The sequence below is a fragment of the Chelonia mydas genome, chromosome 12 (assembly GCF_015237465.2).
Source record: "Chelonia mydas isolate rCheMyd1 chromosome 12, rCheMyd1.pri.v2, whole genome shotgun sequence".
NCBI classification, from domain to species: Eukaryota; Metazoa; Chordata; order Testudines; family Cheloniidae; genus Chelonia; species Chelonia mydas.
The window spans coordinates 1991547-2007421 of record NC_051252.2 but is presented as its reverse complement, the minus strand read 5'-3'; the positions used below and the strand labels follow the sequence as shown (position 1 = coordinate 2007421).

The 15875-nt window shown below is 44.2% G+C and overlaps 1 protein-coding gene across 4 annotated transcripts in view; it reads left to right on the top strand.

Annotated features, from left to right (window-relative positions):
• Positions 1–15875, top strand: part of CTCF (CCCTC-binding factor) — a 55400-nt gene that overhangs the window by 28655 nt on the left and 10870 nt on the right. For 3 of the 4 annotated variants that reach the window (XM_037877914.1, XM_037877915.2, XM_043526492.1), the window contains exons 2-5: positions 10320–11112; positions 11834–12004; positions 13697–13830; positions 14940–15060. In XM_037877914.1, coding sequence (XP_037733842.1) covers positions 10332–11112; positions 11834–12004; positions 13697–13830; positions 14940–15060 — 1207 coding nt within the window. In that variant the 5' untranslated portion in view covers positions 10320–10331. The remainder of the gene's footprint in view (positions 1–10319; positions 11113–11833; positions 12005–13696; positions 13831–14939; positions 15061–15875) is intronic. The other variant, XM_043526493.1, reaches the window with a different exon arrangement.

Sequence of the window (15875 nt, the reverse complement as noted above, 5' to 3'; positions counted from 1 at the left end):
CATGGGCTTCCAGCTGCATTTCGCTGCATTTTTCAATGGCCCGCAATTACTGTGCGCCCACCATCTTTGTCTGAAAGGATGGATCCCATGCTGCTTTCTACTGTTGTGGTCACTGTTACGAACACATCACGGATGGTCATGCAGTATATCTAGAACACCCAGTCTCAACAGGAATCAGGGTTGCCTGACCTGCAATGTGCCATGGAAAGAAACACCACCAGATTACTTTTGGTATTCCCGGAGCAACTGTACACAGTGGACTGTCGCTTTTGGGCTCTGTAAACAAGCACTGAGAGGTAGGATTGCATCATTATGCAGGTCTGGGATGATGAGCAGTGGCTGCAGAACTTTCAGATGCAGAAAGCCAACTTCCAGGAACTGGGTGTGGAATTTGCCCCAGCACTGCGACCCAAGGATACCAAAATGAGAGCTGCCCTCTCTTTGGAGAAGCGCATGGTGATCGCTGTGGAAGCTGGCAACTCCAGACTGCTACTGGTCAGTCACGTTTCAGTTTGGAGTTGGGAAGTTTACCCGTGGGCTGCGGTAACATAAGTGTGCAGGGCCATTAATCGCATCCTGCTACAAAGGACTGTGACTCTTGGCAGTGTATGTGAAATATTGGATGGCTTTGTGGCAATGGGATTCCCTAACTGCAGTGGAGCGATAGATGGCACGCATATTCCAAGTTTGGCCCCAGACCATCTTGAGACCAAGCACATCAATAGAAAGGGGTACTTCTCTGTGGTATTGCAGGCGTTTGTGGATCACCGTGGGCGTTTCACTGACATCAATGCGGGATAGTCCAGAAAGGTGCATGAGGCACACATCTTCAGGAATACTGTCCTGTACAGAAAGCTCCAAGCAGGGACTTCTTTTTTCCAAACCAGAAGATTCCAATGGAAGATGTTGAAATGCCCATAGTGATTCTGGGAGATCTAGGGTACCCCTTACTCCCATGGCTCATGAAGCCTTACAAAGGAAACCTGGACAGCAGGAAGGGGTGCTTCAACAGTAGGCTGAGCAGGTGCAGAATGACCATGGAATGTGCCTTTGGCAGATTAAAAGCATGCTGACGCTACCTTTATGACCGATTCGAATTAAATGAGGAAAATATTACCATGGTCATAGCAGCCTGCTATGCATACTAATATTTGTGAGGCTAAGGGTGAAAAGTTTCCTCCAGGTTGGAGCATGGAGGTGGATTCTCTGGCTGCTGAATTTGAGCAGCTAGCTACCAGGGCTGTTAGGGGCATTATGGGGGAATTCAAATCAGGACGTCTTGAGGCAACATTTTGACAACGAGCACTAGTAGTGTTTTTTTTTTCCCGTACAACACTCTGCTATGCTTTAAGTTGCCACCTTGCGTGAAAATTGTAATGATTCCTTAATGGGATTTGTAGGCAGCAAATGATCAAATTGACGCTATTATTACTATCAGCAGCAACCATCACATGTAGGAGATAAATAAAGATTGCCTATGTTTCAGAGAGTTTGTTTTTATTAAATACCTGTTAACAACACACACAAAATGCTTGGTGGAAAGGGAGATAAGAGTGCAGGGCAGTGTGGGCTCTCATAGTTATGTGTAAGTCCAGCTGTCATTTTAGGAAACTGTCCTGGGGTGGAGTGAATGGGGTACCAAGATATTCCGGGAAGTTACAAGGAATGTATCGGAGGAGTTTAGGGAGGGCATGGACAGCAGTTCTATATTAACTGTAGGGGAGGGGCAAGCACACTTGTTCTGCCTGGAGTGTGATTAGGGACTTCAACGTCTCTGTTTGCTCCTCGTCACTTTTATCATCTGCTCCTGGCACTTTACAATGCACTCCTCACTCTCCTTTCTGTCCTGCCTTTCTATTTTAAATTTTTCCTTCAGGGTCTCTCTCCACTCCCTGCATTCTCTTTTTTTGGCCTCTGAGAATTGGAGCACCTCTCAGAACTCCCTCCTTGCTCTGCCTTGGTCGCAACCTTATCTGGTAGAGGCTCTTTGCAGGTGTGTAGGGGGTTCCCCTGAAGGCTACATCTAGAGAAGCACAACAAACAATACACAGAAGCATGATTGTTAGTTCAAACACATCATTGAATCATTATAGTAAAATACACCTATTTTAATATACAGATCACTTTCTCTCTCTCTTGGCAAGCACGCATGTTGGCGAATACACTAAACATGGTGAGTTTGGCCCCGGGGAGGAGTAGGTTGGGCGTTCAAGATGGGGCAAAGGGTCTAGATGGTTTTTTTTAAGAGGATCACTGCAGGTGACTAGGGAAAATTCTGTTGCCATTTTCCACAGGCGGGGGTCATTGAAGCTGATATCTCACTTCTAAGAGGTAGCAAGAGTGCATCTCTTGCACGCATGTGGCTGCAAACCCGGTCCCTATGCTGCTCGCCCATTTTGGTTCCTGCACAAGTACATTAACATACAGTTCCGCCACACTGCTTAGCTGCACAGGAAATGTGGAGCACACTCAAACACTGCTAGTCTTGTACATTTCTGTCCCTTCACCCACTTCTAGAATATAGTGAGCAAATGACAGCTCTATCTCATATAACCGAGCAGCATCAACTCGAAAATATCACTTACCAGGGCTCTCCTCTCCTGCACTGGTGAGACCTCACCTGGAATACTGTGTGCAGTTCTGGTCTCCCATGTTTAAGAAGGATGAATTCAAACTGGAACAGGTACGGAGAAGGGCTACTAGGATGATCCGAGGAATGGAAAACCTGCCTTATGAAAGGAGACTCAGAGCTTGGCTTGTTTAGCCTAACAAAAAGAAAGTTGAGGGGAGATATGATTGCTCTCTATAAATATATCAGAGGGATAAATACTGGAGAGGGAGAGGAATTATTTAAGCTCAGTACCAATGTGGACACAAGAACAAATGGATATAAACTGGCCATCAGGAAGTTTAGACTCGAAATTAAACGAAGGTTTCTAACCATCAGAGGAGTGACGTTCTGGAACAGCCTTCCAAGGGAAGCAGTGGGAGCAAAAGACCTATCTGGCTTTAAGATTAGACTCGATAAGTTTATGGAGGAGATGGTATGATGGGATAACATGATTTTGGCAATTAATTGATCTTTAACTATTCATGGTAAATAGGCCCAATGGCCTGTGATGGGATGCTAGATGGGTGGGATCTGAGTTACTACAGAGAATTCTTTCCTGGGTATCTGGCTGGTGAATCTTGCCCATATGCTCATGGTTCAGCTGATCGCCATATTTGGGGTCAGGAAGGAATTTTCCTCCAGGGCAGATTGGAAGAGGCCCTGGAGGTTTTTTGCCTTCCTCTGTAGCATGGGGCACGGGTCACTTGCTGGAGGATTCTCTGCTCCTTGAAGTCTTTAAACCACGATTTGAGGACTTCAGTAGCTCAGATATAGGTGAGAGGTTTTTCTCGGGAGTGGGTGGGTGAGATTCTGTGGCCTGCGTTGTGCAGGAGGTCAGACTAGATGATCATAATGGTCCCTTCTGACCTTAATATCTATGAATCTGTGTGTGCCAGAGATGGACTGCTGGGACTAGCTAGACTCCTCCAGAGTGGAAAAGAGGTCCTGACACGCCACACCACCGGACAACCCGGCCTTGTGCTCCACATCATCCTCCAACTCAACCTCCTGTACACTGTCTGCCACCTCCAGCCACACCGAAGTATCCATAGAGCTGATGGAGGTGGGGTCACTGCAAAGGATGGAGCCCAGCTCCTTATAGAAGCAGCAGGTCTTCAGTGCAGCGTCATAGTTTGTCTCCCTTGCCTTCTGGTATACTTGCCTCAGCTCCTTCATCTTTGCACAGCACTGACATGTGTCCTATTTGTAGCCCTTATCCAGCAAGACATGAGAAATCTGCCCATAGGTATCAAAGGTCTACGGTGGAACTGGGACTGCACAGCCGCCTCCCCCCACGGTGCAAGCAGATCCTTCAACTCAGGTGCGCTCCAAATGGGAGAGCATTTGCTGCGTGGAGCCATCATGGGCAGCTGGGAATATGCGATATGAGCCCTCCATGCCGAGCAAACAGGAAGTGGAATCTCAAAAATTCCCGAGCTTTTAAAGGGGAAGGGGCGGATGCCTGTGTACCTGGGTGCAGAGCAGTGGAGTTCAAACTGCTTAGCAGAGCTGTCAGAACAGGCATTACCAAGCACAGTGTCTACACCAACACTTTGTCCAGATAACTTTGCCGTAAAAAGCTCTATGCCTCTCTTGAGGTGGTTTTATTTTGTCAGCAAAGCAGGAGAGTTTTCTCAGCATTACAGTGTTTACACCTCCACTGTTTTGTTGATGAAAGCTGACTTGTCAACAAAACTGTAGTGTAGACAAGGCCTTAGTCACTCTTGGCAACTTGCCAAGAATTTTGAAGCAGCAAAGATACCAATCAAATAGTTCTATGTACATGTAAGATTTCCCATTACAGTGGTCATTAAACTGGACTAGTTCATAGGGTTTTCTACATAATCTTGTATCATGCTGTAAGATGCTTTGTGATAGGTAGAGCATAGTTTAAAAACAAACTAAATAAACTTCCACCCTAAAATGCTTAAGTACTAATTAAAGGTACAGATGGAACAGATTGATTTGTGTTCATTTTACCCTAATTCTAAGTATTTACAGGAACACAAACTAGTAAAAACAAGGAAACTCTTAAGTTAAATGTCAGGGTAGAAGGGAAAGTACCATGTGGCCTAGACATAATGGGTATCCCTCTAAACAGTTTTGTAATTTATTATGTTTCTTGGTACTGGAAGACATGGCACTTTTCTCCCACACACATATGGATTGGACACATTCTTCTTTTACGCCTGGTCTGCGCTACAGAGTTAGGTCAACGCAAGGCAGCTTATGTTGACGTAACTCTATAAGCATCTACATTAAAATGTCACTCCCACCAATGTAACTCGCCCATTACGCCAACTTAATAAGTCCACCTATGTGTAGACACTTGTTACTTACGTTGACTTTAGTGGCCTCCAGGAGGTTGTCCCACAATGCCCCATCGTGACCGCTCTGGTCACCATTTTGAACTCTGCTACCCAGCGACCAGGTACACAGATACATGCCCCTACCCTGTTAAAGCCCTGTGAATTTTTGAAATTCCATTTCCTGTTTGCTCGGCATGGAGAGCTCACCTAGTGCCTGCCCAGCTGACCATTCAGGCTACACACTGCAGACACGCTCCTGCCTGGAGTACACGGGAGGTGGTGGATCTCCTGGGTCTGTGAGGAGAAGAGGCTGTGCAGGCACAGCTGCGATCCAGACGTAGAAACATTGATATTCATCTTTATTAGTTCACAACATAGGCTGGCTGGGTCTGACATCGTCATTCAGAGCAAAATAGCAATAGGTGCTTTTCCAATGTTGTATCACAACACACACAGCACTCGTTGTCAGGGTCATATGGGGGGGCAGGCAGAGCACACTACAGCGCCACACACTAGAGCAACACACACTACTGCAGCTCACTATTAAATCAGTCTTTCAAAGCCTCCCTGAGCCGTACAGCTCCCTGTTGAGCTTTTCTTATAGCCCTGGTAACTGGCTGCTCACTTCCACCCTGCACCCCAGCGGATACTTTTCCCTTTTTGTTTCACAAATACTATGAAGCACAGAGCAGGCATCTATAGCCATTGGGATTTTTTTTCCCCCACTGAGTTCTAATCTCTAGGCAGGCAGCACCAGCAGCCTTTCAAATGGCCATAGGCACATGCAAGTGTCCTTCTGAACCACCGCAGCCTGTAGATGAAGCGCTCCTTGCTGCTGTCAAGGTGGCCATGAGCCTTGGGAGTAAAGGATAGGCTGGGTCTCTCAGGATCACTACTAGCATTTCAACATCCACAATGGTGATCCTCTGGTCTGGAAAGAAAGTCCTGCTTGCAGCTTTCTGAACAGGTCTGTGTTCTTAAAGATGCGTGCATCATGCACCTTTCCCTGACCATCCCACATGGATGATGGTAAAACATCCCCAGTGATCCACCAGTGCTTGCAGTAACATAGAAAAGTATCCCTTTCTGTTGATGTACTCTGTGGCAAGGTTGTTTGGTGCCAAAATAGGGATATGTATGCCATCTGTCACCCCGCTGCAGTTCAGGAACCCCATTGCTGCAAAACCATCCACTATGTCCTTCACATTGCCTAGAGTCATAGTCCTTTGCAACAGGATATGATGAATGGCTCCGCACACTTGCATCACAGCAACCCCCATGGTGGATTTCCCAACTCCAAATTGATTCCCGACTGATTGATAGCAATCTGGTGTTGCACACGTCCACACAACAAATGCCACTTGCTTCTCTACTGTCAGTGCAGCTCTCATTTTGTCACTACGCCAGAAGGCTGGGTCGAGCTCTGCACACGCTTTCAGAAATATGGTCTTGCACATCTGAAAGTTTTGCAGCCACTGCTGGTCATCCCATACCCGCATAACAATGCAATCCCACCAGTCAGTGCTTGTTTCTCGGGCCCAGAACCAGGGCTTCACTGTCTGCAGCTGCTCCATGAATGCCAATAACAAACATGAATTGTTTCTTTCTGTGTCCCACAGCAAGGCAGCCTCCAAGGAATTTTCTTGTTCTGCCCGACTCCTCTGGCGGCTCTACAAATACTGCAGGATCAGGCGCGGTGTGCTCACAATACCCATCATAATAGTACAGAGCTGTGCAGGATCCATGCTTCTCACAGAGATGGCAGACACACAACTTTGTGGGGCTTTTGAAAAGAAGTTCAAAACATTATGAGATGTTGAAACCATGTTTGCAGTCACCCCTGCATGATTTGTTTGCCCCCTTGAGGTATTGCAAACCCTTCCCAAAATACCCTGTGCTAGAAGGTGGCAAGTTGAGTGGCGTAGCTACGCTACGGTGCACTGCTCTCTGTGGCAGTGTAAGCACTGCTATTGAGGATGTGCACCACCAACACGAGCATAGTGTGGACATGCAAAAGCAGTTTTATTACTGCAGCAGCTGTACATTGATGTAACTTAAATTGACTTAATTTTGTAGTGTCCACTTTCCCTTAGTCAGTTTCCCAGCCTTTGCTTTCCTGGAAAGGGGTGGTGGATAATAATGTTTACCTGTAATATTTGTAGTAAAGAAAGAGGAGTTGAAGAAATACATGCATCTTGGTTTCCTTCTTGGATAGTAAGTACAAATGGAACAGAGGCTTCTGTTGATGCAATATTACACTACTCAGAAGGCAGTGAGGTCACTTAGTAAGCTTTTGGACTGTTCCTTATTTACACATAGATTTACAGGACTTTTGTGCAAACGTGTATTCTACCCTAATGCATTAGAATAAATTCAACTTGTGAATACATACAGTTTAAGTGCCTTAGGGTTAATTACTCTATTTCTTCTTTTTTTCCTATTCCTCTGTCCTCCTATCATGCTTTTCTGCCCTGCTCTGCTTACCCGGTTCCATTATCTCTTCTCACTTAGAGAGTGATGCCTCCTTTTATCTCTTAACCTTCCATGTCCCTACCCAGATACCTGGAATAATGGTGATTAGAACAGCAGTTCTCAACCAGGGGTCTGGGGACCCTTGGGGGGGTCACAAGCAGGTTTAAGGGGGTCTACCAAAATAAACCAGAGATCAGGGCAGACGTCAGACTTGTGGAGCCCAGGACAGAAAGCCGAAGCTCGAGCCCTACCACCTGGGATTGAAGCCCAAGCTCAGTCTCCACCACCTGGGGCTAAGCCAAATCCCGAGTAATTTAGCTTTGCCGGGCCCCCTGTGGCGTGGGGCCCCAGGCAGTTGCATTGCTTTCTACCCCCTAACACTGGCCCTGGCTTTTTATCTACTAGATGTGCAGAAAAAACGTGGTTGTGCCACAGGTGGGCTGTGGAGTTTTTATTGCATGGGGGCTCAGAAAGAAAAAGGTTGAGACCCCCTGGATTAGAAGACAGTTTGCCCAGGCTCTTACGCCTCCACTGTGGGGTAAAGACACAGCTCTGTTCTGACCCCCTGCAGACTGCCAGTCAGCATCAGGCACTCAGGTCTCTCTCTCAGATGTTTGTCCATGTGGGCTACTGTACAGTGAACGGCTGATTGGTGTTAGGAAAGAGGGAGGTGGAAGTATATATGAAGCAAAATATCAGTACTTCTGGTATTCAGTGCCCCCTGGAGACTGCAACTTCTGTTTGCAAGAAACATTCTGAAAGTCAAAGGTTACGCACCAGCAGGTGAACCATAGTTTGAGCAGACCATGATGTTGATACATTGTCAAAGCAACAAGTGCTTAGAGAGAATAATCAATAGACCCAAGAAGGGAGGAACGTCTGAAGATGCAATAAAATAGATGTGAATAGAGGCAGACAGCAGTGTGTGTAGTGTGTGCACGCATAATATGCATGTATACACAGATTTTTTCAAAATGGATATAGAAAGTTAATCTAAATCATACTTAGGCAACTGTTTAAGTGGTTTGATATTCAGAGGTGCTGAACAATTCCCGTTGAAATCAAATAGGAGTTGAATGTGCTCAGCACCACTGGCAAGCAGGCCACAAATTTGTGCCTTTTACCCAAAATAAAAATGTGTCTAATATGCTTTGCATTTACTTTACAGTCTTTCATCTTTAGTGTCCCAAAGCTCTTAACAAATCTTGCCACCTTTGTAAGCCCCAAATTAGCTGGCTTAAATAAGTGTAGGGTTTTTAAATACTCTGAGAGACGCTTTGGTCTAGTGTTGGGGGTCTCATCTCAGATCAGAATTCTGATCCTGATTTGTGGCTTCATATGGAAACTAATTTAAACTTTGACCTTATGTTATCCCACCTGTAAAATGGACCTGTGCATGCTCTCTCAAGACTCAGGGGTCATTTTACCTGATTCTGGAATTTACTGTCTCTTTTCTAAAGGAGAGCCCTAGCTGATTCATTGGTAGATGAATATAGTCACTGTGACCATGATTTTTCTCCATTGGCTTTGACAGAGATTTGTCTAGTTTCCAAATAATGGCAATTTCTTAAAAACCGTAAATTACTATTTCTACTCTTGAAAACTACCTTGTGCACAAGCCATTGTCAAAATCTACCAATGCTTGAAATTTTGTATTCTAGTGAGTTTTTTAACAGAGCAATATTGGACAAAAATTTCAGAAAGGAGCTATGTTTACATAGACATTTTTCTTTTAAAAAATTCTGAAATGTTCTTGTTGCCAACAAGATCTAGCTGTAAACATTTTGAAAGCATGACATTATCTGTTTAGTTACAAGGGGAAATCAAAATCAGCGTTCTGCTATGACTGGTGGCAGCCTTAATCATAGAAAAGCGAGCACCTCTCCATTATAAACCCCTAGAACTCCAATCCTGCAGCTCCAAAAATGCAGGCCACTTGAGCCAAAGGAAGATGTTAGCTGTAGAAGATCCTTGTGTTCTTGCTAAGCTGCAGCTGGCCAGTAGAGGGCAATATGCACAAATACATGTAGTGTCTGATCCAGTTTCCACTGAAGTCAGTGTCCAAAACATCCCTTTACATTAACAGGAACAGGATTGGGCCCCCAAACGATTCACAGCAAATGTTACTAAATCATCTGTTTTCTTTAAATATGGTTGCATATGAATTTTTACAGAGATTGAACAACGTGGAACATAGTAATTTTTTTTTTTTTGAGCTAGAGAGAGACAAATGTGAATTCATCAGAATTTCATTTGGGGTATTTTTTTTTTTTAAATGACTTGTAATTCTCAGACAGGTTGCACTTTCTTCAGATTTTGCAGAAACATCTTCTTTCTGTTTTAAGAATAAATCTTGCAGTTTTAGGACCAAATGAAATTTCCAAGTCTGTGTATACTTGTGCTTCATAATAAAAGCTTTCTACAACCGTATTGTTATTACTTTATTTTCATGCTTTTTAAAAATCAGTAGTTCAGGATTGCCTTTGTGATATTGCTGGCAACTGTGTAACTGTGAGACTATAAGATGCATAAGCAATAATTTATGAGCAATGAATAATACCAGCGTACATCCTGCCTTTGGGATTTGTAGATTTTTTTTTTTTTTAAGTATGAAGTAGGAAACGTGATATCACTTAATCTCTCCTCCCCCTATCCCTTCCTTCTGTGAAACTGACACAATAGTTGTTTCACTTCAGATTGTGTTCTACTACTACTTTGGTATTAAAGCTATGTTACCAACAGTAGGTCAATAGAATGTGAATCCAAAGTTCTGCTTTGTTTTCATGTTAGAATATCAGTGAATGTAATGGGTCCCTTTTGTCTGACCATTTGTCTTCAGTCTGAACTTCTGTCCCATCAATTTGTACTGCTTGTTGTCAAAACAGTCATCTAAGTGATCCCGTAAAATACTTTTCTTGTTTCTACAGCAGGAAGGCAAAATGGAAAGCGAGACAATCGAAGCTATTGGGGAGGAGTCCGAAACTTTCATTAAGGGGAAAGAAAGAAAGACCTATCAAAGACGTCGTGAAGGTGGGCAGGAGGAGGATGCTTGCCATATGCCACCGAACCAAGCAGATGGGGGCGAAGTAGTGCAGGATGTCAACAGTGGCGTTCAAATGGTGATGATGGAACAGCTGGATCCAACGCTTCTTCAAATGAAGACTGAAGTAATGGAAGGCGCAGTGGCTCAGGAAGCAGAGGCTACAGTAGATGACACACAGATAATAACACTTCAGGTTGTTAATATGGAAGAACAGCCTATAAACCTTGGTGAGCTTCAGCTTGTCCAAGTACCTGTTCCAGTGACTGTACCAGTTGCCACTACTTCTGTGGAAGAGCTTCAGGGAGCCTATGAAAATGAGGTTTCCAAAGGAGGCCTGCAGGAGGGAGAGCCTATGATCTGTCACACGCTCCCTTTACCGGAAGGGTTCCAGGTAGTGAAAGTAGGTGCAAATGGTGAGGTGGAGACACTAGAACAAGGTGAACTTCAGCCACAGGAAGATCCCAATTGGCAGAAAGATCCAGACTATCAGCCACCAGCCAAAAAAACAAAGAAAACCAAAAAGAGCAAGCTCCGCTATACTGAGGAAGGCAAAGATGTGGATGTGTCTGTGTATGACTTTGAAGAGGAGCAGCAGGAGGGTTTGCTGTCTGAGGTTAATGCAGAAAAGGTGGTGGGCAACATGAAGCCCCCTAAACCAACAAAAATCAAAAAGAAAGGTAAATTAAGTATTCTTAAGTAGCTCTGTTTAAAATGTATTTGTCACAATGGGAACTTACGAAAGGGCTGGAAAAAATGACAAACTCAGCTAGACTGTATTGGGACTAAAGCCCTTGTGTTAGTAAAAAAATTTCCTCTGTTATTAAAGCCATAAGTAGAAGCTCTCTGTTCTTCCATTTTCAGAGTAACCTTCATCTTCTGTTCCTGTGCTACGTAGCCGTTTACTTTGCTTTGAATATGATGCTTTGACTTTGTTGCTACTGTACAACTAGACTACAAACTATATTTCACTGGATCATGTAGATGTTTGTTTCCGAAATTTTAGTATTTATCAACCGTTTTATACCAAATGATAAAAACCCAGAAACTGTGTTGTTGTTTTATTAACCAATTACCAGATAGAATTGACAGCAAAAGAATGTAGTGTTTGTGTTTGATTTTCTCTTACTATAAATCTTGATTATTAATGATGGGAAAGCCTTTTGTCTTGTGAGGACAGCGCAGGAAAGAAAATGATTGACATGCTAATTAAAATCCTAAAACAATAGCTTATCACTGCCTTCTATTTCTAATAGAAAATACAGTTCAGTTGCACAAGATTACTTTCCATGTAACAGTTTCATGGAACAAGGGAAAACTATTGGAATCTTGCACCTAACGTAGTATACTGCAGTGGAGTACGGGGCTGATTAGAGTAAAGCTGGTTTGCTTTGTGGCCAGGTGTAAAGAAGACATTCCAGTGCGAGCTGTGCAGTTATACTTGTCCACGTCGTTCTAACTTGGACCGCCACATGAAAAGCCACACTGATGAAAGACCACACAAGTGCCATCTCTGTGGTAGAGCTTTCCGGACAGTCACGCTGCTGAGGAACCACCTCAATACTCACACAGGTATTGTATGCAGAGCTAATGCCATACAATCAGTAAAGACAATGTTATAGTTACACTTCCTGTACAGTAGGAATTCTATAGGATTCACTCTTTCATATTAGTCCTTCTCTCCCTTGTATCTTCAAAATTTCTCCTATAGGATATTCCTGTAGGGAAAGGATTTCACAGTGCTGTTACCTCAGTGTTTCTGATATGAGCCCAATTAGCTTTGCTTTTTGTCTTGCTGAGCCAGTGGAGAAGCTCAGTGTGCACATGGATATAACTTGACAAATGGCCTGATCCAGCTCCCTTTGAAGCTATTGGAAAAATCCCTTTGACTTCAGTGGAAGTTGATTCAAGCCCTAAGCTTACATCAATTCCATGCTGATGCTCCTTGTGTGGAAGCAGGACAAGGACGGGGCCAAAGATGAACAAAAGGGACAGAAATCCCCAAGAGAAGAGTGTGAGGGGGACTGTAAGGGTTCGGACTCACCCGGTGGCGCCTCCTGCTGGTCGTCCTTGGGAATTAGCTTGATTTCTAGCCCAGAGCACCCTCCACAAGCCGGTGATCCGCCTTACCACTGGCCCCAGTCCCTCCCAGGACTCGGTGCCCTTGCCTTGGGTGCTGCCCCCTGGCAGTACCCCCACTCCCTGGGTCTCCCCACCCTGGGGAACCCTCACCTACTATCTCCACGTCACCTCAGTCATGGCTACTGCCATTCACTGTCTAGCCCCTGCACCCTGGGGCAGACTGCAGTGTAAAAGCCAATCATCACAGGCAACAAGGGGTTTGGGCTGGCTGCCTTTATCCACCCTCAGGTTGCCCCTCTGCAACCCCAATACCTATATGGGCCTGGAACCAGGCCCTGCAGCCTGTGGAGTTGCTGGCCTAGGGCTTCCCAGCTCCTGAGGCCTTTCCCCAGCCCTGCCTTACTCTAGGAGGTGAGGTGAGGTGAGGTGAGGTGAGGTGTCCCTGCCAGCCTGTCTCTCTTTCTAGCCAGAGAGAGACTCTGCCTAAGCTTCTGGCTCCCGGCCTTTAAGGGCCATTTGGGCCTCGATTGGGGTGTGGCCCAGCTGTGGCTACTTCCCCAATCAGCCCAGCTTCTAGCCCACAGCCCTCCCCAAGGGCTGGCCTTTCAGCCCTTCAGGGCAAGAGCGGGTGACCACCCCGCTACAGGGACCAATACAAAATTATTATAAAGTTTATATGGGAGAGGGAAAAATAGAAATCAATTACTTAGTTTTGTTATAGAGGCTTTTTGAAGTACCTGCCTAATGGCGAATGGGAATGAGAACAAAAATAAAGCCACTAGTCTCAACAAAGTGAGTGGATGGGAAAGATGTTTCCATATTCCCAATTTACTCTACACATAGAACACCTAGCTAAATGATTGGATTCTAGGAATAACCATGGGATCAGAAAACAAAACACTGTATTGTCTACCTATATATGTGGTGGTTCATTTAGCTAATACATCCTTTTGATCATCCTCAAGATTTGTCAATCTCTTTAGTAATACGATGGCTGTTTTACACAAAAGTGGCAACTTTTCAGTTCAAGCACACAATATTTGTGCCACGGTATTTCAGGTTTTTTAGATTATGAATCCAAAGTTTCTAATTTATAAAAGCGAAGCTAGCATGCGTTTGTTTTCGTTGGCTCATCACTCAACTTTAATATTTTCCCCCTCCTTTCTGGCTATACACATATAGGTACTCGCCCTCACAAGTGCCCAGACTGCGACATGGCCTTTGTGACCAGTGGAGAGTTGGTTCGGCATCGCCGTTACAAACATACTCATGAGAAACCATTCAAATGTTCGATGTGCGACTATGCTAGTGTAGAGGTACGTTTGGGTTAATCTTTACCACAGAACCAACCATTTATGCCATACATGGCAAGGGTCTGTGTCAACAATTTGCATTAAAACATTTTATTTAGAGGAGTTTACACTTTAGCCATAAAAAGTGTCTTTGAGCAGAAATGTTGCTGTCTTTGACAGCAAATGGTGAGATTTTTTTAAAAAATTAAAATAAAGAGAAATTGGTTTGTGGGTGGTATGCGCACAAGAAGTCTAGAGATTTTTCACTACCCTTTTTAATAATATTCAACATTCAGGGTTAATTAGCTAACTCCTGGATGTCGGAGGTAACAATATTTTGAGATAAATGTACTGTAAGGTTGGCAACACCCTCAGATGTAAGAAACGTGCTCAGTCTTGTACCGTGCACTTGCTTGTTAAGAAGAATGAGCATCTGCTGTCAAAATGAGTCATGTGTGTTTAGTTTTTTTTCCTTGCGTCTCTCTTCTCCAAAAATCTGTCTTTTCATTCAAAATTATTGAAAAGCTGACTGGGAGGCAGCTTCCTGGAATGTTCTTCTTTCCCTAATCAGCACTGAAGCTGAAGGAGCATTTTTAAAATAAACATAACTTTAAAAAGAAATTACTCATGCTGGGTAGTAGGGAGAAGAGGCTTAGGCAAGCTAAGGATCAGCATGGTTGACGGGAGTGGGACATGTGCAGTAATAGGTTGAGATGGTACAGGAAGAAATAGAAGTGTGCATTTCAGTCTCATTGTAGTTGCTCAAATAAATTGGTTAGTCTCTAAGGTGCCACAAGTCCTCCTTTTCTTTTTGCGAATACAGACTAACATGGCTGCTACTCTGAAACCAGATAATCACTATGCACATCATTCCCCTGAGCTAGCTTGTGCCGGATTTGTTGTGGGTCAGTAACCATGCAACACCCCCATACACGTTAGCTGAGGCTATTCCATTTCACATCTGTACTGATTCGTGACATGGGCTGAACATTTTGGGTAATACAAGAAGTCAAAAACCCAGCAGAATACTTCAGTTTAAAAAACCCAAAACTTATCACTGAATTTCTTGGCTTGGATTTTGAAAGACTGTCTTATTCATCTGTGCTAACACCAATCACATTCTTGTATTTCAGGTCAGCAAGTTGAAACGCCACATTCGCTCTCATACTGGAGAGCGCCCATTCCAGTGCAGCTTGTGCAGTTATGCCAGCAGGGATACTTACAAACTGAAGAGGCACATGAGAACCCACTCTGGTATTGATTCCATGCTTGGTCAACGTGCTATTGGAGCTTCAGCACTGGGCATAGAGGCTCAGGAATGCTAACGTATGCTAGAGCTCTCAACACACCTGTCACCATGAACCTGGCAAAATGAAAGATTGCTTCATGTTTTCATAGAAAAGGTGTAAAGTCTGTGGGAGCATGCACCCGGGTTTAGCATCTAAATCCATACATTGAAAGTTGTTACTGAATTGAGAAATGGGAGTTTGCTTGAGAAAGCCTGTCTTCAATTTTGTCACAGAAAACTAAAAATCTGTTTAGCAGAATGAGAGCTCTAGAATACAGGCATACCATAAAATAGAAAGGTAATATAAATCTCTGAACATCAGTATTTACCCCACTTTTAGTCTTCTCGCAGACATTCAGGGTCACGCTTGTTCAATGTTTGGTACAGGAGCATTTCACTAAGTGAGTTTGTGGAAATCCCATGGATAATTGACAACAAACACTAGTGCAATACTAATCTTGCTGCTAAAGTGTGAAGGAAAAATGTCTTGTAAGTGTGTGTGTGTGTGGAGGGGGATATTGGCACTTGTGAAAGCAAAAATCTTAGTGCGTGCCAGATCCTTACATAGAATCATAGAATATCAGGGTTGGAAGGGACCTCACGAGGTCATCTACTCCAACCCCCTGCTCAAAGCAGGACCAACCCCCAATTTTTGCCCCAGATCCCTAAATGGCCCCCTCAAGGATTGAACTCACAACCCTGGGTTTTAGCAGGCCAATGCTATGTTGCACATGAGCCCTTCACAAAACGCTTGCTGTACCTAACTCCTCAGCAAGGCAGG